Source organism: Spermophilus citellus (genome assembly GCF_964194105.1).
Source record: "Spermophilus citellus genome assembly, chromosome: 5".
NCBI lineage: Eukaryota > Metazoa > Chordata > Mammalia > Rodentia > Sciuridae > Spermophilus > Spermophilus citellus.
Genome location: NC_138186.1, coordinates 114898865 through 114924334, shown reverse-complemented (window position 1 = coordinate 114924334; position 25470 = coordinate 114898865). Strand labels below are relative to the sequence as shown.

The window sequence follows — 25470 nt, the reverse complement described above, 5'->3', positions numbered from 1 at the left end:
CCCAACCCTTTTTATTTTTTTATTTTGAAATAGTCTCACTAAGTTGTTTAGGGTCTTGCTAAGTTGCTGAGGTTAGCCTTGAATTTGCAATCCTTCTGTTTCAGCCTTCCAAAGGCCATATTTTTGATGTTTGTCTTTTCTTTCCACCTGAAAGGGTTTTCTTTTGGGGGGGGAGGGGGACAGGCGGGACTAGAGATTGAATTTAGGGGCACTCGACCACTGAGCCACATCCCCAGTCCTATTTTTGTATTTTATTTAGAGACAGGGTCTCACTGAGTTGCTTAGCACCTCACTTTCACTAAGGCTGGCTTTGAACCTGTGATCTCCTGCCTCAGCCTCCCAAGCCACTGGGATTTTACAGGCATGTGCCACTGTGCCCAGCTGAAAGGGTTCTTGAGAGAACTCTTAAAATTATTAAATAACATATAATATTCCCATTGACAGATGGGAGAATATTTGTTTGTTTGTTTGTTTTTAAGAAATATTTTTTTTTTTTTTAGGTGTAGATGGACACAACACAATGCCTTTATTTTTATGAAGTGCTGAGGATCTAACCCGGGTCCCGCCGGTACGAGGCGAGCGCTCTACCGCTGAGCCACAATCCCAGCCCGATATTTGTTATTTTTGATACCATTGCATGATAGCTCCTTATGTAAAATAAATTATGGGAAGTTATAAAATATGCTGAATAAAACTGAAAGCTTCAATTTTAACTGCTGATTCTCTTAAATGGCATATATATATATATATATATATATATATATATATATATATATATCTCAAATAGCCTAAAACTAGCTATTTTTCTTTCATATATATGAATGATTTAAAATTTTCATTTAGTATATATTTTTAGGTGTTAAATAGCTCATAAAAGGGAGGGGGAAAATATATATATATATATATATATATATATATATATATATATATATATATATATATATATCTTCCAGATGAGGTTTTTTGCATATTTTATTAAATGTAATTTATTAAATAATTATATTTATTAAACCTTTATCTAAATCCTTCCTTTTAATTTAATTAAAATAAAGGTTGCTACCAAATAAAAAAGAAATAAGACTGGGTGTAATGATGCACACCTGAAAACCAGCTGCAAGGGAGACTGAGACAAAAAAGGAAAAAATGAACGGGACTTAGGATGTAGTTCAATGGTAGAGCATGGACACACCATGCGAAGGCCCTGGGTTTGATCCCCAGCACCACCAAAAAAAAAAAAAAAAAAAAAGTATTAATGGAGAAAATTAATTAATTCTAAAGAATTGTAAAGGTTAATGTTAATAATCCAAAATGTTCTTTTGCTTATTAAAGCTTACTAATGTGCATCTTAAAACTTTATTTTACTGCATTACTGGTGCTTTCTGAGTATGACTAAAACATACTATTATATATACATTTTACTGATAGAACTATTTTAACTACTCCTTTTAGATAAATTCTGACCTCCAGCCTTTTATTAAAGAAAAGACCAGTGACTGTGTGACTTTTCATCTAAACTCAGCTCCAGTAGTTTTACATCAGGAGTTTCTTGGAAGAGATTTGTGGATTAAGCAGATCGAAGAGGTAAAGTAAGATTTTTCCTATTTTAGGTACTGTTAGTACTTAGTTGATTTTAGAACATAATGTCTATTTCACGATGATTTAAGGGTATAGATCAGCCATAAAGGAGCATATTTATTTAACAGACAAAACTCTTTCTTTATAATCTACATTTTTAAAAGGTAAAATATTAGTTAAAAGTTAGAGACTGCACTCTTGTGTTCTCTTATTATCTGAGTTCTTCCAGTACTGCAGTACAACACTAGTGCCTATGGCGAATGCTAATTAACGCAGGGGATATTTTTTTCTAAAGGCTTCAGAAATCGGGCTATGGTAATAGCACCACCCTTTAGCTGACAGCAATTTCCCATCTGTGGACTCTAGCGCAAGCTGCAGAATTCCAGGAGCTCCGTCTGTCAGCTCATTGGGTTATTTTAAAACAAACTTGGACCCTGAACACTTGTTCTAAGGCATTATCAAAGAAAAAACAGCATGATGAAGTGGGAAGGGTAAAGGCATTTGAATTAGGTAAATTTCATACATTTTGGGAGGGTCTGAGGATGTCAAATATGAGGAAATTTTTTGGTTTTATTTTAATTCAGAAACTCTGGTGCAGAAGTTCTTGCTTTTTTATCCAAAGTCTCATGGAATTTATTTAACTTCATGGTTGTAATGGGTTGGATTAATCTGAGGCCCTGACTAGGAAACCAGGCACAGCCTGAGGGTGGGGAAAGTGGGGGTAGCTGCCATATTTATAGCAGAGAGCCTACATGAATATCTGCATTCTGAAAGATAACATTTCCCCTCCCTCAATCGTCTTTCTGCATGGACTCTCAAAATGCTGGCCACCAGCTTAAAATCCCTCATATTTACCAGGTAGAAAATTGGGAGTCATTTCTTAGGAAACTGTCGAATTCTGGAGAAAAGATCTGCAGATGAGTGTGTTTGGGGTCCTCTCAGTAAACATGCATAACCACAAGCTTCCCTATAGCCATCCCCTACCAAGTGACAAGCCTCAGTGTATCCACATGAACAGAATCTCCAGCTGCCTCACTTGAAGCAGAAAGGTAACATAGGACCACAGGACATCGAGAAAAGAATCTTCTGTAAGAAAAAGTCAAAAGCAAACTAATGAAAAGGGAACCCAGAGGAAACAAAAAATATGAGGAAAGAAAGACATTTCTAGAAACACTTAATAGTATGCTTAGCAAGATGTTAAACCCATGAAACAAAAACAGGTAGCATACAGAAAAAGATATAGAAAAGGACAACCTAGCCTGGCACATTGGCACACACCTATATAATCCCAGCCCACTTGGGAAATTGAGGCAGAAGGATTGAAAGTTTGAGGCCAGCCTAGGCAACCTAGCAAACCCCTGTCTGAAAAAAAAAAAAAAAAAAGAATAGGGATGTGGTTCAGAGGTAGAGTGCTCTGGGGTATAATCCCCAGTGCCCAAAAAACAGACATCCTCAAAACAAGAAATCAAAATTTAAAAATATAATTTCAGGGTTTTTTTTGCGGGGGGCGGGGGGAGAAACTGGGGGTTGGCTACCGGGGAATGAACTCTGGGCACTCAGTCACTAAGCCACATCTCTAGTCCTATTTTGTATTTCATTTAGAGACAGGGTCTCACTGAGTTGCTTAGTGCCTCACTTTCATTGAAGCTGGCTTTGAACTCAAAATCCTTCTACCTCCCCTGCCTAAGTCACTGGGATTTTAGGGGTGCGCTACCACGCCCAGCAAGATTTTTTTTTTAATCAGAAGGAACATGAAAGACACAAATGAGAAAATCTTTCTGAAAAGTGAGCAAAATAAAAAAATATGAAAATAAGAAAACTCTTTCAGGAAATCTTACATGATCTTGCATGTATTAAGAGTCTCAGAGGGGACTGGAGTTGTGGCTCAGTGGCAGAGCATTTGCCTACCATGTGTGAAGCACTAGATTTGATTCTCAGCACTGCATATAAATAAATAAAATAAAGGTCCATTGACAATTAAAAAATGTTTTTAAAAAAAGAGTCTCAGAGAAAACTGAAAATGGAGGTGAGAAAATTAATCAAATTTTCAGGGCTGGGGTTGTGACTCAGTGGTGGAGTACTTACCTTGCATGCATGCAGCACTGTATTCGATCCTCAGCACCACATAAAAAAATAAAATAAAGATATTGTGTCCATCTAAAACTAAAAAATAAATTTAAAAAAAAGGAAATTAATAAAATTTTGAAAGTACACAGGGCATGACGGAACATGCCTGTAATCCCAGCTACTTGGGAGACTGAGGCCCTGGCAACTTAGCAAGACCCTGTCTCACAATTTTAAAAGTGTTGGGGATGTGGCTCAGCAGTAAACTCCCCCCAACCAACCCCCCAGGTTCAATCCTTAGAATCTTAAAAAAACAAGTAACTTTTTTTGGGGGGGGGAGGGCAGGGATTGAACTCAAGGGTGCTTAACCACTGAGTCACATCCGCAACCCTTTTTATTATTTGACATGGGGTCTCACTTGGTTCCTTACAACCTTGCTAAATTGCTGAGGCTGGCTTTGAAACTTCCATCCTCCTGCTTCATCCTCCCAAGCCGCTGGGATTACAGGCATGCACTACCATACCTGGCTATTAATAAACTTTTAACTTTTTAAAAAAGAAATTTTTACAAAAAAAATTCTGAGAACTGAAGGCTGAAGTGCCATAGTTTCCAGATTGAAATGGTGGTAACCTAAATAATGAATTTTAAAAGATCCAGACGGGACTTGGGGTGATAAGTCCATGCTTAGCATGCATTAAACCCTGGGTTCAATTTCCTAGTGCAAAAAAAAAAAATGTGAAACACACCAAGTCACATCATCATCATCAAAGTTTAAAACAATAGGGATAAAGAATATCTCTAGAAAAAAAAAAGAAATTTTCTTACAAAAGAGCAAGGATCAGAATGGTATCTCAGGGCTGGGGATGTGGCTCAAGCCGTGGCGTGCTTGCCTAGCATGCGTGCGGCCCGGGTTCGATCCTCAGCACCACATATAAACAAAGATGTTGTGTCCGCTGAAAACTACAAAAATAAATAAATATTTTAAAAAATTTAAAAAAAAGAATGGTATCTCAGTTGTAACACTGAAACCTTCAAGACAGTGAAATAATATCTTCAAAACTTAATGAAAAAGTTGGGTGCAGTGGTGCACACCTGTAATCCCAGTGACTTGGGAGGCTGAGGCAAGAGAAGGATTGCAAGTTTGAAACCAGCCTCAGCAACTTAGCAAGGCCCTATCTCAAAATAAAAAATAAAAAGGGCTGGGGAGTGACTCAGTGGTAAAGTCTCTATGGATTCAATCTCCAATACAAAAAAAAAAATCTAAAAAGGAAATTTCAATTTATAATTTTGTGCCAGCCATGTCATCTTCAAGTATGATATGAAGACTTTTTAAACTCATCTACAAGATTCCAAAAAACTTACCTTTCATGCACCTTTGTTTCAGGGAGCAGGTGAGTATTCCATAAAGACAGGGGAATAACCAAGACAGAGAAAAAGCCAAGGAGTGTAGGAACTATGGGATTAGACATATGCATAAGGCCTGAGAATTACCAGGACAATGTAAAAAGAAGAGTTACAAATAATAATAAGGCCAACAATAATAGCACTTACTGTAAGTCAAGCACTGGTCTAATGAATAATCTGAAGTAGAGAGATTAAGTAATTTGCACACAGTCTTACAACCAGCAATTGGTGAATCCTAGGCAGCCAGCCATAAAATCTGCATTCTTAAGTAATGTGCTGCCCTGTCATTCCAGCAAGTCCTAGGCTGATGGCTATATACCCAGTCTACACTGGGACAAGAGGACAGAGATCTCCTGGAGAAATATCTTAAAGGAAAAAAAAAATGGAACTGATAAGTCACCCAATGTGATTGATCATATTGCAAATCAGGGATGAATTAATTATAAATACATAGAAAATTAAATGTTCAGCCTGGCATGGTGGCAAACGCCTATGATCCCAGCAGCTCGGGAGGCTGAGGCAGGAGGATTGGATTGTGAGTTCAAACCCAGCAAAACCCTAAGCAACTTAGTGAGACACTGTCTCTAAATAAAACATAAAAAGGGCTGTGAATGTGGCACAGTAAATAAGTATCCCTGGGTTCAATCCCTGAAAAAGAAAGAGAGAAAAGAAGAGGAAGAGATGGTGAGGGAGGAGGGGAAGGGGGAGGGAAGGAAGGAAAACTAAATAATAACTGTCCCAGTTATTATTGCTAGAACAAAACTTAGCTACCTACAATAACCATTTTATTTTGTTTGTGGATTCTGGGAGTTGTGAATTTGGGCAGAGCACACTGGAATGACTTGGCTCTGCTCCATGATATCTGGAGTCTTAGCTGGAAAAATTCAGGTGCTGGAGGTAACAACAATGCTGGGGACTAAAATCATCTAGAAGCTCTTTCACTCATAAATGGTACCTAAGCTGAGCTGCCTAAAAAATTAAACTGCTAACCATCCAGATTGCTCATGCATGACCCTTCTTCCACTTAGCTTGGCTTCCTCACGGCATGGCAGCCTAAGAATAGTGGAATGTTCAGAACTGTAAACAGATATTCTACCATGCAAGGCAGAGAGGCTGCATCTTCCTTATGACCAGCCTCAAAAGTCAGTGCCATTTCCATGATCTCTTATCAAGACATGGATAAGCCTACCCAGAATCAAGTGAGAAATCATAGACCTCACCTCTTTATATAGCAAGAATGTCAAAGAATTTGGAGGTCATGTTTTAAAACAGACATACTGTATATGTATAGAATAAAATGAAATAATTGTATAGAATAAAATGAAATAATTATTAGATGTAGTGAAAAATTAAAAATATATAAGAAAATGTAATCATAATATTCTATATAGCTAAGATAATAATATTTATAATAGCATAAAATATAAAACCTGGATATTTTAAGTAATAAATGAATTTAATTTATAAAATGAAGCAAATGCCTTTTGGAATTGGGAAACATTTCCAATTTTATTCATAAAATTGTTAATCAAAATTGCAAAAGTAGATTCATTGAGCCAAAATGAGAGGGAAATGAAACATTCCAGAGACATCTTGAAAGTTCCAAGGAACACATGCTAGGCTAGAAGTCTTTAGTTAACCCATGATTGCACAACAGGTTACATTCATTTTTGCTTTTTCTCAATAAGTGATTCCTTATATTTGCTTTTCTTGAAGCTTATTGAGTCTTGGCTTTGAATTCAAGAACTTTTCCCAGTCTTCGTCCAGTTTTAGCCTGGTGATAATCACCCTGCTTGGTGCATGCCCATGTGGACATTTATGTCTGTAGCCTTCTCACACTGTGTGCCTCAATGTAGATGACATAGTTTTTCCTGTACATGTGGACTACCTTGTCAATTTGTTGACCTTTGTAGTGTCCTCAAACCACCCAGATCTTGCCGTCCTTACAGATGGGCAGGAATGGACACTGTACTTTTGCCACAGCTCCTTAGGGAGAAGGGAAAACATGTTCTTCCTGCACAAGTGCAAAGGGACATTGAAGTGCCTTTTGTGGTTTTTGCTGCAGTCCAAGGTCATGAAGAGGTTGAACTTCATGGTGACTATCTGGCGCCAGTTGGGCTCCTAAATACTGAATATTCATTTTACCAATATTAAACCAATTGAATCCAACCAGTGGAGTAGAAGGAAGATAGAAAAAGAGTGTTTGGTCATGTAAGAGATCTAAATATTCCATTCATGTAGAATCAATAGATGTTGAAATTTTAAAATTAAAAAGACAATATTTGAAGATAAATAGCAGAACAACTAGCTGAAGTAAAGGATATGGATAGACAGAGGGGGTCTAGAGGCTACTATGTTGATTTCTTAGAAGTCTTGTCCTGCTTGACCTTTTTAGTATCCTTTTTGGGATTTGTTTTGTTTTTGTTTTTATGGTGCTGAGGATCAGACGCAGTCACACATGCAAGGCAAGCAAGCACTCTCCCACTGAATTAAGCCCCCATACCTATCCCATTTGTTTTCATTTTAAAACTTTGAAATTAAAAATATAATGTAATTACACTTCCGGGAGTCAATCCTAAGAAAAATCTCAAAGATGTAAGCAAAGACTTGCATATTTAAAAATCTACTAAAATGTTAATTATGAAAGGCAGAAAATAAAAAGTGACCCATTTAAAAGTGTGAAAAAGGTTAAGTGAAGTATGGTACAATGAAATATCATACCACTATTGAATATTATATTACTGGAGAGTATTTGTGTATTTTTTGACAGCTGAACTGAAAGTATATATACAGATGGTGCTACTAACTCTAATTGGGTTGCATTAGAATACGTTGCAGATTTACATTTTGGTTGAAAAGATCCAGCTGAATGTGTTAAATGACAGCTAGCAGCTCTCCCTTGGATATTCACTTATGTGTGCACATAGGGATAACATAGATACGAATTTTAAAGCAAAGATACATGTTTAACTCCTGTGTTTCTTTGCAAACTTATGAAGTTGTAAATATAGACAAGAGCAGTCCACAATTTCCTCAGCAGCTGGTGAAACATCCCAAAAATTATTATCTGCAACTGCATTTTAGATTCAAATGGATATCCATTAAAGAAGCCTGTATCTTGGGCAGTAACTCAATAACTCAAATAAATCAAATACACCTAGTGTGAAGGTCAGAAAACCCTGAGATGTTTTGTACAAAATGATGTCCCACCCTCCAAGCTAGATCCCTGTGGTCATTTCTAAATCCTCATCTTCAGGAAAGACTGGTAGTTTATTGCCACCCCCAGGCTGCTTTGGTTTGTACCAATGACTTCAGGCCTTTCTCCTTGTATCTATCTACCTGAGTCACTGATAAAGAGAAAATGGATTCATCAAGCAAATAAGTAGTAGATTAGTTTCTGTCAGGGCAACATTCTTCAGATTAAAGACTCTTCCCTATGCCTCTCCCACCCATCCCCAAACCTCCCCCACCACCCCGAATTGAACCCAAGGCCTTTTCTTTTAATTTATTTTTTATTAGTTCTAATCAGTTATACATGACAGCAGAAAGCTGTCGATTCATCGTACACAAATGGAGCACAACTTTTCATTTCTCTGGTTGTACAGATGTAGAGTCGCACCACATGTGCAGTCATATATATACCATCTTCTCTACCTCCCCCCCCACCCTCCTCTCCCTCCCTCCCCTTTGCCCAATCAAAATTCCTTCATTCTTCCTACCTCCCACCCCCCATTAGGGATCAGCATCCATTTATCAGAACATTTGGCCTTTGATTTTGTGGGATTGACTTACTTCACCTAGCATGATATTCTCCAACTCCATTAATTTACCTGCAAATGCCATAATTTAATCTCTTTTAATGCTGAGTAATATTCCATTGTGTATATACACCACAGTTTCTTTATCCACTCATTTATTGAAGGGCATCTAGGTTGGTTCCACATTTTAGCTATTGTGAATTGTGCAGCTGTAAACATTGAAGTGGCTGCGTCACTGTAGTATTTGTGTATAGACCAAGGAGTGGTATAGCTGAGTCAAATGGTGGTTCCATTCCAAGTTTTCTAAGGAATCTCCATATTGCTTTCCAGATTGGTTGCACCAATTTGCAGTCCCACCAGCAATGGATGAGTGTGCCTTTCCCCCTACATTCTTGCCCAAAAGACCTTTTTAATTTTTATTTTGAGACACAGTATCACTGAATTTCCCAGGCTATCCTTAAACTTGCAATCCTCCTGCCTCGGGCTTCCTAGTAGCTGGGATCAAAGGTATGTACCATTGTGCCTGGCTAAATTGAAGACTCTACTTGAGTTTATCTTCTACATTGAAATACATATGTTTTGTAAAGCTCTGTATGATAATGATCTTGTTCTATGAATGCCTTGGAGTCAGAGATAGGGAATGCAATTTGCAAAACATCTGAGACATTCCATTCTAAGTCTCAAGGTTACTTCTAGTACCCTTTCCAATTTTTGCATGTTATTTACCTTTCTATTTATTTTTATGACCCTTTCCTCTCCCAGTTTTAAATTTGATTGTAAGATCCTGAAGGATAATGGCAAATTCACCTTTGAATTACCTTTAGTGCCTGGCACAGTGGCTTGCTTGAACTAATAACCCAATTAATATTTATCCAGAAGAGTGTGTATGGACCAGGCATGGTGGCCTATGACTTTAGTTCCAGTGATTTGGGGGGCTGAGGCAGGATCTCAAGTTCAGGGCTAGCCCCAGCAACATAGTAAGACCCTGTTTCAAAATTTAAAAAATTAAAAAGGCCAAGAAAGTAGCTGAGTGGTAAAGCACCCCTGGATTAAATCCCCAATACCAAAAGAAAGTGTGTATTGCTGACCTTCACTGGGTGAAGCTATTTGGTAGCAGATCTATTTTGTCAAATTAAAAAACTCAAGTTAATTATAGTAGAAGTGGCTTGTAGAGAACAAGGATTTGGAAGACCTGGATTCTAGTTTGGGCTCTGCCAACCTATGTGTAAACCTAATCACATTTTCTCATGTTCTTTTTATTATTTTCTGTAAAATGATGGCATTAAACTAGGTCATTTCTAAAGTCCCTTTCAGCTCTCAGATAAACTTAAGAAATTGATCTTTTAGACAGGAGTAATTAGAATAATTAGAAAATTATTCATCTCTATTAGAAACAGATACAAGTTTTGACACTGAGAAATAGGAAAACCTTGTTCCCCATGATAGAAATCACTTATGATTTCTTACTATCAGAATGTAAAATTACTTCCTGCTCTGCCCAGACAGGTTTGTGTGTGTCCTGTCTACTCTTTTGATTTCCTGCTTGGAGACAGTGAGAATTATTGATTAGACAAGGAAGCGAGGAGATCACATTCTCTTAGTACCCGTTCAACATCATTGTGAAGCTAGGAGGAAGAACACCTCTGGGATTTTTCCTTTCAGGCCCAGCCACCTCTTCTCCATCTCTCAAAACACCCCCCCACAAACATTTTAAGATTAGATCACCCTTTTTATCACAATCTTAGGCCATGGGCACACGCACACACATATACCCTTCACAAGAGGCAGTTAAGAACACAAGGCTGGACCCCAAAACAGCTGAAAAATATTTGTTGAGCATTGTCTCTATACTAAATTCAACAAATCCCTCCTTACCTTAATTTTAAATTTAAATTTGTAGTTGCTGAAAAATAATGATCAGGTAAAAATACTGTTAGTGAATGGGTGATTCACCCTGGGGAGGTAAAGTCATTACTCCGTTTTCATTTTGATTCCTAATAAAAGAAAGTAGAATCCTTCAGAGAACCACCAAGCTCTGTCTCTCACAGGGAGTCCAGGGGCTATTGCAGGTCAGCAAGCTTTATTTTTAATGATCCTTCTAGTTTTCTGCTGCCATTATAAGTCACCTGAAGAAATAAGAATTACTATTATATTTTCTTGGCTATTCTTGAAAGTACTGAAATGTCACTTAGGCTTGTGACATTCTGACACTGTCATAACCAGCTATAAAACACCTTAAGTATACTACATATTACCATTGCTGTGCTATTTCTCATTTATCCCTATATATCCTGCTATTGCTCCTTATTCAAAACATAAAACAAAGACAAAGCTCCTGTGCACAAAAATAACACATGGAGAACATACACATTCAGAAAGTCCACATTAATATCACAAGTGGTGTTCTTCTAGTTACCTAAGGTATTTTGATTCATTTCAAAAGGAATAAATATTTCATTCTCCTCTACCATAGAAGGTGTACATCTCAGGCACTTAAAAGAACCATATGTATACTGGGTATGGTGGTGCATACCTGTAATCCCAGCAGCTCGAGAGGCTGAGACAGGAGGATCATGAGTTCAAAGCCAGCCTCAGCAATGGCAAGGTACTAAGTGAGACTCTGTCTCTAACCAAAATACAAAATAGGGCAAAGTGGGCTGGGGATGTGGCTCAAGCGGTAGTGCGCTCGCCTGGCATGCGTGCGGCCCGGGTTCGATCCTCAGCACCACATACAAACAAAGATGTTGTGTCCGCCCAAAACTAAAAAATAAATATTAAAAAATTCTCTCTCTCTCTCTCTCTCTCTCTGTTAAAAAAAAAAAATAGGGCAAAGTGCCCCTGAGTTCAATCCCCAGTACCAAAAAAAAAAAAAAAAAAAAAAAAAACATATGTCTAATCACAGACTATGAAATAACTCTAGGTATCTCCTAAATTAAAAATATTTCTTAAGGTTTTTTGATAAACAAAGTGCTTGACTACAGAAAATACAGCAATAAATTGGAGCTCGGATGCAGTCCATGAGTCGAGTGTTTGCCTAGCATGTGCATAGTGCTGGGTTTAATCTCCAGCATTGCAAGAAAAAAAGAAAGAAAAAGAAGAAGCATGGCATAGTGGCACACACCTGAATTTCAGCATCTCTGGAGGCTGAGGCAAGAGGATCACAAGTCATGGCCAGCCTCAGCAATTCAGTGAGAACCTTCTCAAAAAATAAAAGGAGCCAAGGATGTATGTAGCTTGGTGGTAGAGCACCCCTGGATCTAATCTCCAGTACTGCCAAAACAAAAAGAAGAAAGCAACAGTAAACTGCCTGAAGTTCATCCATAGTTTAATCTGTGGTTTAGGGATAAGAATAATACATGAATACTAGAAGTTTTGCCATTTGGGGAGCTCAGAAGAAAAAGAATTTGCAAACAGTGGGGGGAAATCAGGAAAGGATTTGTGAAGTAGACAACATATGAAGGTCTTGTAGGAGGAAACTGAAAGCTTAGGCAAAGGAAGACATGAAAAGGTAATTTGCTGGACAGGCATTTAGTATATTCAAAGAAAAGCAAGTTTTATGATTTGAGTGGGAGCAGTGCAAGGGACAGATGAAGAATTACTCAGAAATAACAGGTATTCACAATAGCCAAAAGGCAGAAACAGCCTAATTGTTCATCAACTAATGAGTGGATAAACAAATGTGGTGTATGTATATAGTGGAATAGTGCAATATCAGTGCCTGCTTCAGCCTGGGTAAACCTTGAAAACATTATGCTAAACAAAAAATCAAACACAAAGTGTTACATTTTATATGACTGAATTTATGTTAAATGTCTAGAATAGGTAAATCCATAAAGACAAAAATTATATTAGTGCTGCCAGGGGCTGAGGGATGGGGGAAATGGGGAGTGAACATTTAATGGGTATAGATAGCCTTTTGAGGTGATAAAAAAATGTTCAGAACTTAATAATGGGGAAGTCTGTACAGTATTGGGAATGTATTAAATGTCACTGAATGTTGCCTTTAAACTAGTTAAAATGATCTTGAGACGGTGGTGCATGCCTATAGTCCCAGCAGATCAGAAGACTGAGAAGGATCACAAATTTGAGGCCAGGCTCAGCAACTTAGCAAGATTATGTCTCAAAGAAAATTTATATATATATATATATATATATATGTATATATATATATATATATATATATATATGTTGTGGATGGACACAATACCTTTATTTAACTTATTTCTTTATTTTGATGTGGTGCTAAGGATCGAACCCAGTGCCTCATAGTTGTGAGACAAGGGCTCTGCCACTGAGCCACAATCCCAGCCCTCAAAGAAAAATTTTCAAAGGGGAAGGGATTTAACTCAGAGACATTGGGTTCAATCTCTAGTACCACCGTGGGGGTGGGGGGGGAACTAAAATGATAACTTTTAATGTTATCTGAATTTTACCTGAATTAAAAAAGAAAAAAGATTCTGGGATGTTTGCCTATGGAAAATGAACTTGATTCCAAAATCATGAATCAAGCAAGGTGGGGCAACTGGGGATGACTGTCTGGGTACAGGTAACATGTCAACCCTGACCCAGGGATGACAATTTTTGCTGGCATCAGAGGCCACCTCTTCAGAGGCTGTAGCACTCAGGTAGCCAGAAATGGTAGAGTTGGTCATGCTGGCGAGGGTGTGCACATTCGGCCCTGGGATAGGCAATTTTCCCAGCTGACCAGATCCCTGGAGATCCAGATCCAACCTTGTGGTTCTAGATTTTTCTGGTACTTTTACCTTGACTCACATGCTGTGTTGGGTCACTTTACATATTCAGATATCTCTCAGTGGACAGATTAGTTATCCATCCTGATGATGAAGACTGAAAGTGTAGACTCAACTCTTTACAAGTAGGAACCAAGTGAGAATTTCAAGAATTATAGACTTAATATTGTACATTAAAGTTATAAATGAAAGTGGTTTGGCCAAGGGAAAAAAAAGTCATGAAGCAGATGTTGAACGTGTTTATGTCAGTGTTAGTCTAAACTGTGTTTGAGGGAGCTCAATTTGGCTACCTTATGGGAGAAAAGGAACAGGGAGATTCACTAGAGACAAGAAGATCAGTTAAGATGCTTTGGGAAACCTGTTAAAAACAGGAGGAAATGTCCCAAAGGGTTGCCCCTAAGAATTGGAAGGTAGGGAAGTTCAGTGTAAAAGTCTTTTCAGAGAGAAAATATATAGGACAGGAAAATGGATGATACAAGATGGAAGGTATGAACTGGGAATGGGATAGTCAGAGACCAAAACCAAAACTTTGAAGTTGAATAAAAGAAGAAAAATGCCATTAATAAGAAAAGAAAAATAAAATGCCAAAACTGGTTTAAGTTAGGTTTTCAACATGGTGTAAGTGTACCATCTGTTGACAGCTATTGCCTTGGGACCTTACTACTGGAAGAAACTACTCAGTTCTGCTACCAAACTGATTTCCTTGCTTATGGCCTTTCTGAGATCTGGGTAGATTTTTTTTCCTTTTTGTTACTCAAGCTTTGCAACCTTAAATATCATGTTTCTTCCAGATTCCAAGAAGGCATAGCAAGAAAAACAGGTTGCAGGGGCTGGGGATATAGCTCAGTTGGTAGAGTGCTTGCCTCGCTTGCACAAGACCCTGGGTGGTTCAGTCCCCAGCACCACAAAAAAAAAAAAAAAAAAAAATAGGTTGCAAAGAAATAAGAAAACCTCTGAGCTCACAATGGTGAGCATGTAGAGTGGGAAGGCCATAGTTCTGAATGGTGTTAACGTCCTTGCAGATGCTCTGTGTTCTATTCTTAGTAGACAAGAATGATTAAGATAGCAAAGAGAAGCCCTGGCTTATACCTTTGTGTTCTGGTACCTTTCCAGTTTTTGTCACTGGGAGCCTAACAACAGGGTTGTTAGGCTGTTGTTGTTAGGCTGTTGTTGCTCCTACCAATCCAAAACTCACTGGTTTTTGCTGTCACTTCAAAGCTAGTAGACTGCTGATTGGTTACCATTTTTTTGATCTGCATACACTATACCCAAACTATTCTGCAAAGAGGGTAAAGGTATCCTTTCTCCCATTCTGTGTCCCCCCAACACCTCCTTTTTTACATATAAACTCAACTCTCTCTCTAAATACCAGTGCAAATAACCAGAGATGTATTTTCAGGAAGATCTGTGGAGTCAACATTTCTGCCAGTGTCAAAGCAAAAGACCTTTAAAACATGATTGTTTTGCAGCCATCAGTGTAATCTTTTTTTTTTTTTTCACATAAAATGATCAGTTAAAATAATTGGATGAGGGGCTGGGGATGTGGCTCAAGTGGTAGCGCACTCGCCTGGCATGCGTGCGGCCTGGGTTTGATCCTCAGCACCACATACAAACAAAGATGTTGTGTCCGCTGAAAACTAAAAAAAAATAAATATTAAAAAATTCTCTCTCTCTCTCTCTCTCTCTCTCTCTCTCTCTCTCTCTCTCTCTCTCTCTCTCTCTTAAAAAAATAATAATTGGATGAATGGTTAGTAGGGAACTGGACACTCACATAGACTCAAAGCACCCAACAGATTACTTAGTAAATATATAGGGAAGCAACAAATGAACTTAATTTCAGTAGTAATGGGACAGGCTGATACTGAGTGATTCCTGCTGTAATCAAAAGAGAAGTATACAGTATCACCTGTGTAGTTGTCTTGCCAAAAATATTTAACCTGAATCTCATCAGGAGAAAAAGACAACTGACCTGGACTCCTTCTAAAAATGTCAGCATTATGAAAGACAAAAAGGTAATGGTATGAGGGCTATTCTAGAATAGAAAGGGTTAAAAAGATGATAAAGGGCAAACTTGTCAGATGTGATAATGGGCTTGTTGACATTATTATGTAGGAGCATATCTTGTTCTCATAGAGTATTTAGGGATGATCATGATGATGTCTTCAATTTACTCTTAAATAACAAATTGTCCTACCTAAAGAGAGATGGATGATAAAATGTTAGCAACCAGTAAACCTAGGTGGAGGGCAAATGGTTGTTCATTTTATTCCTTTAACTAAAAAGTTGGGGGAAGGGGAGTAGTTTGCCTTGGAGGTTTAAAAAGAAAATCCTTAAAAGTGACTTAATCCAAAATTTAGCTGGTAACATTTGGGAAGAATAACCTAATAAGTAGAAATGATCAGCCTCTAGCAATTTCTGGACTCCCTGCTGTTCGAATATTAGTTTCCTGCATTTAGAAAAAGGTGTACCCATATCCAACTTTCAAGTCCAGATAATAGTAGTTGGAAATTGGAAACAGTTCATTTATGTCATCCAATCCTTCTTTGTTACCTGACTTATAAAAAAGCATTTGTTTCTTAAAGTAAAAGACCACATTGTACATCCATTACTTACCAACAGGGAATCTGTCTGCTTTTGGTCTGCAGAGCCCGGCATATAAACCTTTGGAATTAATCCCTTTGTGTATCCTCTCAATCAGAGTGCTGGCCCTTTTTTGCTTTTGTAGGGAACATTGTTTTACAGCGCTCGCCATGGCTGTCTGAGGAGGCCTCCAGTGTCATAGCACTGGCATGCTCCCTTGTCTATTCGCACATTTTTTAAAGATAAAACCAGGTTCAAACCACACATTCTCTGTGAACTGCTAAAGACTGGGAAAATTTACTTTCTTTTCTCATGACCTGAATTGACGAGAAGCACACCTACAGGAGGCAAAGAGATGAGTGAATCCCTTTTAAAGACCTTCGTAATGAAGCCCTCAGGGAATTGCCGTGTATGGTAGAATTTACAGTGGCTTCTGGAGACGAACAGTGTAGCAGGAAGAGGTACAGGGCTGCTGCTGTTGGAATACAGTCTGCATTTATTTTATATCAGCCTATTTTGGGTCCCAGTAAGAAAGTTATTTTAATACTATCTTGCTCTGCTAGAAATACACATGATAAGTGGCAGATGTCAGAAAGGGGGTGGGGGAGTTACAGTACTGCATTCTCCTTGACTTTAAGGAGTTTATATAGTTGTTCTCTTTTAGCCTTTGAAGTCAACACTGATGCATATAGAAACGTAAGTTGGAAAGGACATTAGATAGTGACCAGACCAATGATCCTCAAACAAGTCAGAATCCCATGGATAGGAGTTTGGGAATCTGCATTTTTCACAAACTGCCCAGGTGATTCCAAGACAGCTAGTCCAGTGTGGAGAGAGCCCAGCACTTGGGAACTTCTGGTCTGATCTGGAATTCTTACTTTATAAACAAAGAAATGCAGACCCGTTTAAAAAAAAAAAAAAATTTAAAGGGCTGGGGATATAGCTCTGTTGGTAGAGTGCTTGCCTCACGTGCACAAGGCCCTGGGTTCATCCCCAGCACCACACACACACCAAAAAAAATTAATCCAATTAAGGCCTAGAAAATGTATCTTCTGGCCCCTACCATGTTCCTCTTCCATGGAGGTCACAGTGCCTCTTGGAGTGGTCACAATTAAGATCTTAGGCACTTACTTTTCTCAGAAGACAAGGCCTTACTGCCTGAGCTTGGAGGGGTACATCCTGAAGTCCTCCTGGAGGTTTCCTGACTTCCATTCTAGGCCCTTCTTATTGCATCTCGAGGCTGTCCCAGAGCAAGCACTGAATTATGCTAAAACTGCTAAATTGTTCTTCTCTGTCTTGTCCTTTCATTGTTCACTTTTCATAGAATATTCAAAGTGATTTTCTATAGTTGGAAGCTTAGAAAATATTCTTTATTCAATATGGGCAAAGTTATTTGTAAGGTATTGGCTAACGGCTCCACATTAGCTGTATCATCCCTTTAAACCATAATGTCTAGCTTTCCTATGAGTAGTGTGAGTGAAATGAATTTTGCTTCATAAGTTTCCTGAATAGACAGTTACATAAGTGAAACATATGAAGAAAAGACATTCATCTAGGCATTCAGTCATTCAGATACTGATCTCAACATGAGGTAGTGTAAACAAGACAAAAAATTTTCCTGCTTTCATGAAGCTTAAGTTCTAGAGAAAGATTTCTTTGAAGCCTATCTAAAATATAAAATAATGCAAATAATTAAAATAATATTGTGCAACACTCTGGAATATAAGCTCCATGAGGACAGGGATTTCTTCTCTTCTGTTTTTGACTACATCTCTAGAGCCTCAGTAGTGCCTGACTTAAAGACCAAGCATGTTGCAGAAGTGCTGTTGCTGAATTTTGGTCACAAGCAATCCATGGATTATTCATAGGATCAAGGCTAGTACATGTTTGCACAATATCAAAGTGAGTGACTAGGTCCTAAGCAGGGCCTACAGATATGTTCTGGGCTACTCTTGGCTTCAGAAGTTTCCATGGTGAGGGAGGAGATTTTCAGTATAGGCAAAACAACTTCATTCTGGGAAATGATACCCATATACAAATAGACAAATAGAAAATATCTGAGCAGAAAAGAATAGCCTGGTTTAAAATTTTGGTAAGAATGGATTCCTTCCTATGTTGTGATGCATCTCAGTACTAAGTTCAGACTCTTTTCAGTCCACTAGAAACCCTATATCCCTAAAAATCTTTAAAGAGCAGACTGATGACTCTGAACCCTTTTGTAAATAATATATTGATTTTGAGACTTTCTGTCTCATTGAAATGTTCAAATCAAAATTTCAGAGTGTTTTGTGGTGGTGCCAATAGCTGTGGGTGAGCAGTGGCTAACTTACAGTTTCTTATTCTGAAAGAAGAAAAACAATGTAGGAATCTGTGGATAAATTTTCAAAAGGTTATAAAGAAGCAAGAAATGTCAGACAATGTAATAAACATTTCCTTTTCTCTCAAGGGATATTCTGCCTAGTTTAATTGCTGGGATAATGTAATTTTGGACTCAGGAACAAAGTGGTTCTAATATCTAACCTGTTTATAAAGGTGAAGTGCTCTTGTTCTGTGTAGAGGTGATAGAAGTTTTATTCTGAAGTCTGCAAAACACAATTTGACCTGCCAGCAAAGGTTAATACATTGTTGTCTCTATTAAGATTTGAAATATTACACATTTGTATGTATTATTCAATAACAACTAAAAATATTCTTAAGTCAAATTTGACCTCACACAGAATATCTCTTTCACCTCCTTCCTCACCCCACCCCCATGCCTCTGGGGCTGGCAGTCAGACCCAAGGCTTCATGCACTAAACTAAATGCTAAGCACTAAACTACACCCCCAGCCAATACCTCCTCTTTTCTTTCCTATCCTCTTCCTTAGTATGAGTGGGTGGATTGGTGGGGATCTTTCAACCCACAGCAATGTAAGAAAAATTACACCAAGACATGTGAGAAACAATTGACCCCACAGATTACTTACAAATTGAATAGGACTTGGAGATCTGTCTACGGAGTGATCTGATAGTTGTGTTAACCAAATGATCAAATTAATAGCAGTACCAAGAGTGGGACCACCTGACATTTTCTGCCATCTGAACTGATGAAGTATGTAATATTCCACAAAGTGTTCTTGCCACAAATGTTTAACCTAAATCTGAGCAAGCTTCCCCAGAACCAACTATTCAGTTTACAAGCAAAACAGGGAAATTAAATAACACAATAAAGATAAAATAAGACAAATTTTAAGAGAAATTTTAAATACAGTCATCCTGGTATCCTCAAAAAATCATGAAAAGAAGTTAATGGCTTTTATTTTCATTTCATGAAAAGGGGTGGGGGGCACTAGTCCAATTTAAAAGACCAAAGGAGACATAGAAAACAGATCTAATGGGTCAATCTTGATTTATTCTGTTTTGTGGGGAGAAAAGATACAAAAGATATTCCTGAAACCATTAGGGAATTTGAATATGGATTGCATGCTAGATGATATGACATTTTGTTAGTTTTTGAGTCAGATAGTGGTCATGTGATTATGTATGAGCTGTCCTGTGCATACAAGATATGTGCTGTAGCATGTAGGGGTAAAGAGTTATGGTGTCTGCACCTGTCAAATCCTAATGGAGTCCTTATGTGCTCCTTGAACTGTTCTTTCAACTTTGCTTTATGTTTGAAATGTATGCGTGTATGTATATATGTATAATATATATCATATATATTAGAACATAATATGATATACACATATTAAAGAGAGATCACTCAATATGTGTGTGTATATGATCAACGTATGTATACATTGAATAGAGGAGATGGAGAAAGGAGAAAGAGTTGACTTTTATTCTTTGATAAACAAAAGTTATAAAACACTAAATAATTTTTAAAGAACTAACAAATTATTTTCTATTTTAGGCTCAAGAAAAAGGAAGATTAAACTATGCTAAGGTAGGTAGATTTTTATACATGCTATATAGTTTTATGCATTTCTATTTGGTGTTTGGTGTTTGTTTATATTTGAAAGATAAAAAGAGGCTCATTACATTTCAAGCTGAGGAACATTTCCTATTAAGTAATAGTCATTAGTAAGTAGAATTAGATTTACTTAACAATAATTGTATCTCTGAGTGAGTGCCTGTTATATTCCAGGCACTGTATTAGGTATTGAGAATACAACAGTGAACCAAATAAAATCTTCCCCTTCAGGACATTTACAATCTAGAGGGGGGAAATGGATAGCTAAATAAACATCTAAATAGATGATCATGATGTCAGGTAGTAGTAATTTCTATACAGAAAAATAAACAGTAAGATCATTAATTATTGTTAGGAAGAAAACCATGGCCTATGATGAAAGACAACTTTTAGTGCCATCAAGAATCCCCAATATCCATTTTGTTGCTATAAACAAAATGCCTAGGGTGGGTAGATTATAGGTGATAAAAGTTTATTTGCATATAATTCTGAGGCTGGGAATTCTGAGAGCATGGTGTTGGCATCTGGTGAGGACTTTTTGCCCCATCATAACATGGTAGAGGTCATCACAGGTTAAGATAGAGTGAGTATGCTCTCAGGTCTCTCTTCTAATGCCATCATGGGGGTCCCATCCTCATGACCTCATCTAATTCTAATTACCTCCTAAAGATTCTACTTCCAAATATCATTAACATATGAACTGGAGAATTAAGTTTCTAACACAGGGACTTTTGGGGGACACATTCAAACCACAGCATTTGGGAAGTGCTATACAAGACAGACTCAAACCCTAACAGGCACAAGTTCTCCCATCACCTGTAGAGCTTGTGAAGACACACACCTAGGTACCACTGAATCATACTCTTTTACCAAGAATAAAATCCCCAATGGGGTCAGGTGCAGTGGCCCACTCCTGTTATCCCATCTTCCCAGGAGGCTGAGGCAGGAGGATAGCAAGTTCTAGGCCAGCGTGGGAAGTTTGGACTCTGTCTTAAAATAAAATTTTAAAAAGGGCTGTAGGCCAGGCATAGTGATGCAAGTTAGTTATCCCAGCTACTCAGGAGGCAGAGGCAGGAGGATCATAATTTTGAGGCCAACATGGGGCAATTTAGCAAGACCCTGTCTCAAAATAAAAAGAGGATGTATTTCAGTGGTAGAGCGCCTAGTGTGTACAAATCACTAGGTCAATCTCTGATAACCCCTCCCCCCAATAAAAAGAAAAGGTCCTGGTGAGAACAGAGTGGGACAGAGCAAGCTGGATTGATTTCTTCCCAGAAAATTCTGACCCAGAACCCTAGCCAAAAGCTGCTGCAGGGGTTCAGATGTCAGTGTGCCAGTGCAGGCCCATGAACACACTTGGGTCACAAATAGAACATTTAGTCAATGTTTGGCATACATTTGTCTGCTTGGCGAAAGGAACATTCTAGCTATCTGATTTATACAACAATCTGGAATATCCAGAAGGTGAGCACACCTGCACTCCAAAGACAGGAACAAAGAAATATGACCCAGAAAAGCTTTGCTTGCCATGGAACCACCAGAATCCACATAAACCTATCCAGGATTGACCTGGAACCTTCCACTGATAATTCCAGAGGTGCATATCCATGGTTCTGTGCCTTTTATTCTCCTTTCCTCACTGCAAAGGCATCTCTCCTTTTATCTGCCTCATAAACTTTTTTTGTTTAATTCAGGGGAACTTAACCACTGAGCCACATCCCCAACCCTTTTTGTTTTTTATTTTGAGATAAGGTCTCACTAAATTGCTTAGGGCCTCCCTAAATTGTTGAGGCTGACTTTGAATTTGCAATCCTCCTGCCTCAGCCTCCCGAGCCACTGGGATTACAGGCATGAGCCACTGTTCCCAGCTGCCTCATAAACTTTTGCCTCCTTTAAGAAAAACTAGAGGGATTGAGGATGTAACTCAGTGGTAGATTGCTTACTAACATATGCAGGACCCTGGCTGGGTTCAATCCCTACTACCAAAAAGAGAGAGAGAACAAACACAAACTCCACACCAACAGTCTCTCCCACTAGTAATACCCCACACTGGAATAATAACACTGTTTCTATCCATTGGCCTACACCAACACATCATTCTCACCCACAGTCTATAGTTTATACCTGCTCTATCCTTGGTGTTATACCTCTGGTCCTTTTTATTTATTCTCTCTCCTGTTGTTGACTGTCATCCCACCTGTCAACCATGTGAGAAATTGCTCCTACCTCCTCATTCCTGAATTCCATGACCATGTATGTTCTTTATTTTCTTGAATCTGATCTTTCTTCTTCTAGGGTGGGGTGAGATAGGGAAATGGGATTTAGACCCAGGGGCACTTTACTACTGAGCTACATCCCCAGTTGTGGTTGTTTTTTGTTTTGTTTTTGTTTGGGGGTTTATATTGTTGTTGTTGTTGTTATTGTTTGTTTGTTTGTTAAAATCTGAGTAAGTTTTGTTGAGTCTGGTCTCAAACTTGTAATCCTCCCACCTCAGTATCCCAGATTGTGGAGATTATAGGCATGCCCCATCATGGCCAGCCAGTCTTTCTTTTTGATCTCTCCTTCATTGCTCATGTCTAGTCTTTGCATCTGAATCACTGAAAAACCTACTGCCTGATCTCAGTGCCTTTCTTTTGTCCCTACAGATTTATTATCAGACAGAATATTTATCTAAACTACAAGTCTAACAGTTTTGTTCTCCAGATTAAATACCTCTGCACTGGCTCCATGTTGCCTATATGGCATTCAGCTTGCTAGATTTACATAGACAGGGCTGTGGTAGCCTAACCCTACAGGGACTTTCCAGCTTTATCTCCCATTCTGCTCCAGCAAGACCAAATTACATAATACAGACTATTTCTGTTCTCTGTGCCTTTACTCATGTTGTCCACTGTGCTTGGAAGGCTCTTCCCTTTTTATCTGGTCCCCTCTGCTCACCTATAATGGTTAATTTAGAGTCATCTTCTCTAAGGAGGTCTTTCTATTTCCCAGGCTACATTAGGTGTTTCCTGACTTCATTAATACCCTGTGCGTCTCTGACATTGCACTTTCTCTGTAATACTATAATGATCCATTTATGAAGCAGACCATGGACTGTGAGCTCTTCAAGGATAGGGACAATGTACTTCTGGCCTATGTAAACCTGGTATACAAGTACTTAGCATTTAGTAAGTGGTGAATAAGTGACTGAGGAGAGGGCTTGAATCAGAAAATAGAAAAATGAAGAAAGTTGGGAAGAAGTAAACTGCAGGAGATAATCTGCTCAATGCAGAGAGGAAAGGAAAGCTTTTGACACACATTGCAGGTATCAGCAAGGTTAAGAAGATTACTTAGGAAGGTTGTAATAAACTAGTTTGCAGATAAATCCTGGGATTTTACTGTGGTAGTGAAAGAAAACGAATATGAGAATAAAAGGGTAAAGAAAAAGAACATTTTGTTCAAGAACCCTATTGAGCGTTGATGCTTAGTTATGACTCAAAGAATATCTCTGAGGTTTCTTATCACAGAAGCCCTTTGACAATGGAAGAGAAGATTTCCATTGGAAAATGGAAAAGAAGAAAATATGGTATACATATAATAGCATTTCTGGGCCTAGTATGGCTCCAGCACCAACTCACTGCAAAATCTGGTATTGGTCACTTAATCTTCTTGATTTTTCCTTAATTTACCTCAATATAAAAGGAACAGTTGAGAATACTGCTGTCCTACTGTCCAGCCCATTCCTATATATATATATATATTTTTTTTTTTGGTGGGGGGGGGCTGTTGCTGGGGACTGAATTCAGGGCCTTGTGCATGCAAGGCAAGCACTCTACCAACTGAGCTATATCCCCAGCCCACCCATTCCAAACTTTCATTAGGCAACATTCTTTTTTTATATATATTTATTTTTTTAGTTTTAGGTGGATACAATATCTTTATTTTATTTTTATGTGGTGCTGAGGATCGAACCCAGTACCTTATGCATGGTAGGTAAGCATTCCACCACTGAGCCACAACCCCAGCCCAGTCAGCACCATTCTTATCCTAAGTACTGCTGAGGTCCAGACTCACTTCTTCATCTGCCCCAGCCATATTTATATGTGTAACATGTTCAAGGCACCACGCTGGTGCTAAGACCACCATGAACAAGACTTACCAGCACCACAAGCTTCCTTGATTCAGGCCTCCCTATTTAGAGCAGCCACTCCCCCTTTGCCCTGTCTTTTCCTTAACATTTGTTATGATCTAAAATTTCATTTTTGTTTAATTGATTGTTTCTTCCTTCTTCAGTAGAATGTAAGAGCTTGAGAGCAACAGCCTTGGCAGCCTCCTTCATGGTTGCCTCACACTCCCAGCACAGGCTGACACCGAGGAGCGCTTTACAAATGCCTAGACATAAATGTGGCTTTAGTGTTATGGTAGAAGAAGAACAGGAGGCTAAGAGGTCTGGGATCAATGACTGTAGGCTCAAATTAGCTATTTTAGGAATATATTGGTGGGCCAGATGCAGTGACACACACCAGTAATCCCAGAGACTTAAGAGGCTGAGGCAGAAGATTCACAATTTTCAATACCAGCCTGGACACCTTAGCAAGACCCCTGTCTCAAAAAATAAAAAGGGCTAGAGATGGAGGTCATTGGTAGAACATTCCTGGGTCCTACCCTCAGTACTGAAAAAAAGAAAAAAAGCTGAGAGTGGTGGCGCATGCCTCTAATCCTACTATTTTAGGAGGCTGAGGCAAAAGGATGACAACTTTGAGGCCAGCCTCAGTAACTCAGAGAGGCCCTTAGCAACTTAGTGAGACCCTGTCTAAAAATAAAAAAGGGCTGGGGATATAATTTAGTGGTAAAGCACCTGAGTTCAATTCCCAGAACCAAAAAAAAAGAGAGAGAGAATTTATTAACTGCATAATATGGTCCATTCTAATATGGCCTAAGTTTGCCTTCCCAAGTACACAATGACTATATTTCTCTTACCAGTAAATAGAAATCTACCCCCTTAAATTTCTACTGCTATTCTGATAATTAAAGACATAACACAGCTGGTCAGGACTGATTTAGTAATTAATCCAGACCTTGCCATCCTTGCACAGCCTTAAATCCAGGTAACATGGGGGGGGGGGGGGATTATGTGGAGTAACAGAGAAGTCTTCAGGGGGCAGCTTACAGTATTGTCTCTTAAGCAGTGCATTCTGGGCCCTTGTATCACATATCATGACCCCAGGTCTCCCCGTCTGTTTTGTGTGGTCTCACTGCTCATGATGCTCACGCTAACTAATGCAGGCATCATGCTTGGTGGCTTAGGGTTCCCCTGGTAGGTGATCTGTAAGATGATATTGGAAAAACTCAGCAGCCATTTCAGTAGACTGTGGTGAAATTTATTTGTTGCCAGAAACGTTTTTATT

The 25470-nt window shown here is 38.5% G+C and overlaps 1 protein-coding gene across 2 annotated transcripts in view; it reads left to right on the top strand.

Moving 5' to 3' along the window:
* PDSS2 (decaprenyl diphosphate synthase subunit 2) overlaps window positions 1-25470 on the top strand; it is a 263309-nt gene that overhangs the window by 214277 nt on the left and 23562 nt on the right. For both annotated transcript variants that reach the window (XM_081296557.1, XM_081296558.1), the window contains 2 exons: window positions 1450-1581; window positions 20024-20056. In XM_081296557.1, the coding sequence (XP_081152683.1) occupies window positions 1450-1581; window positions 20024-20056 (165 nt within the window). The remainder of the gene's footprint in view (window positions 1-1449; window positions 1582-20023; window positions 20057-25470) is intronic.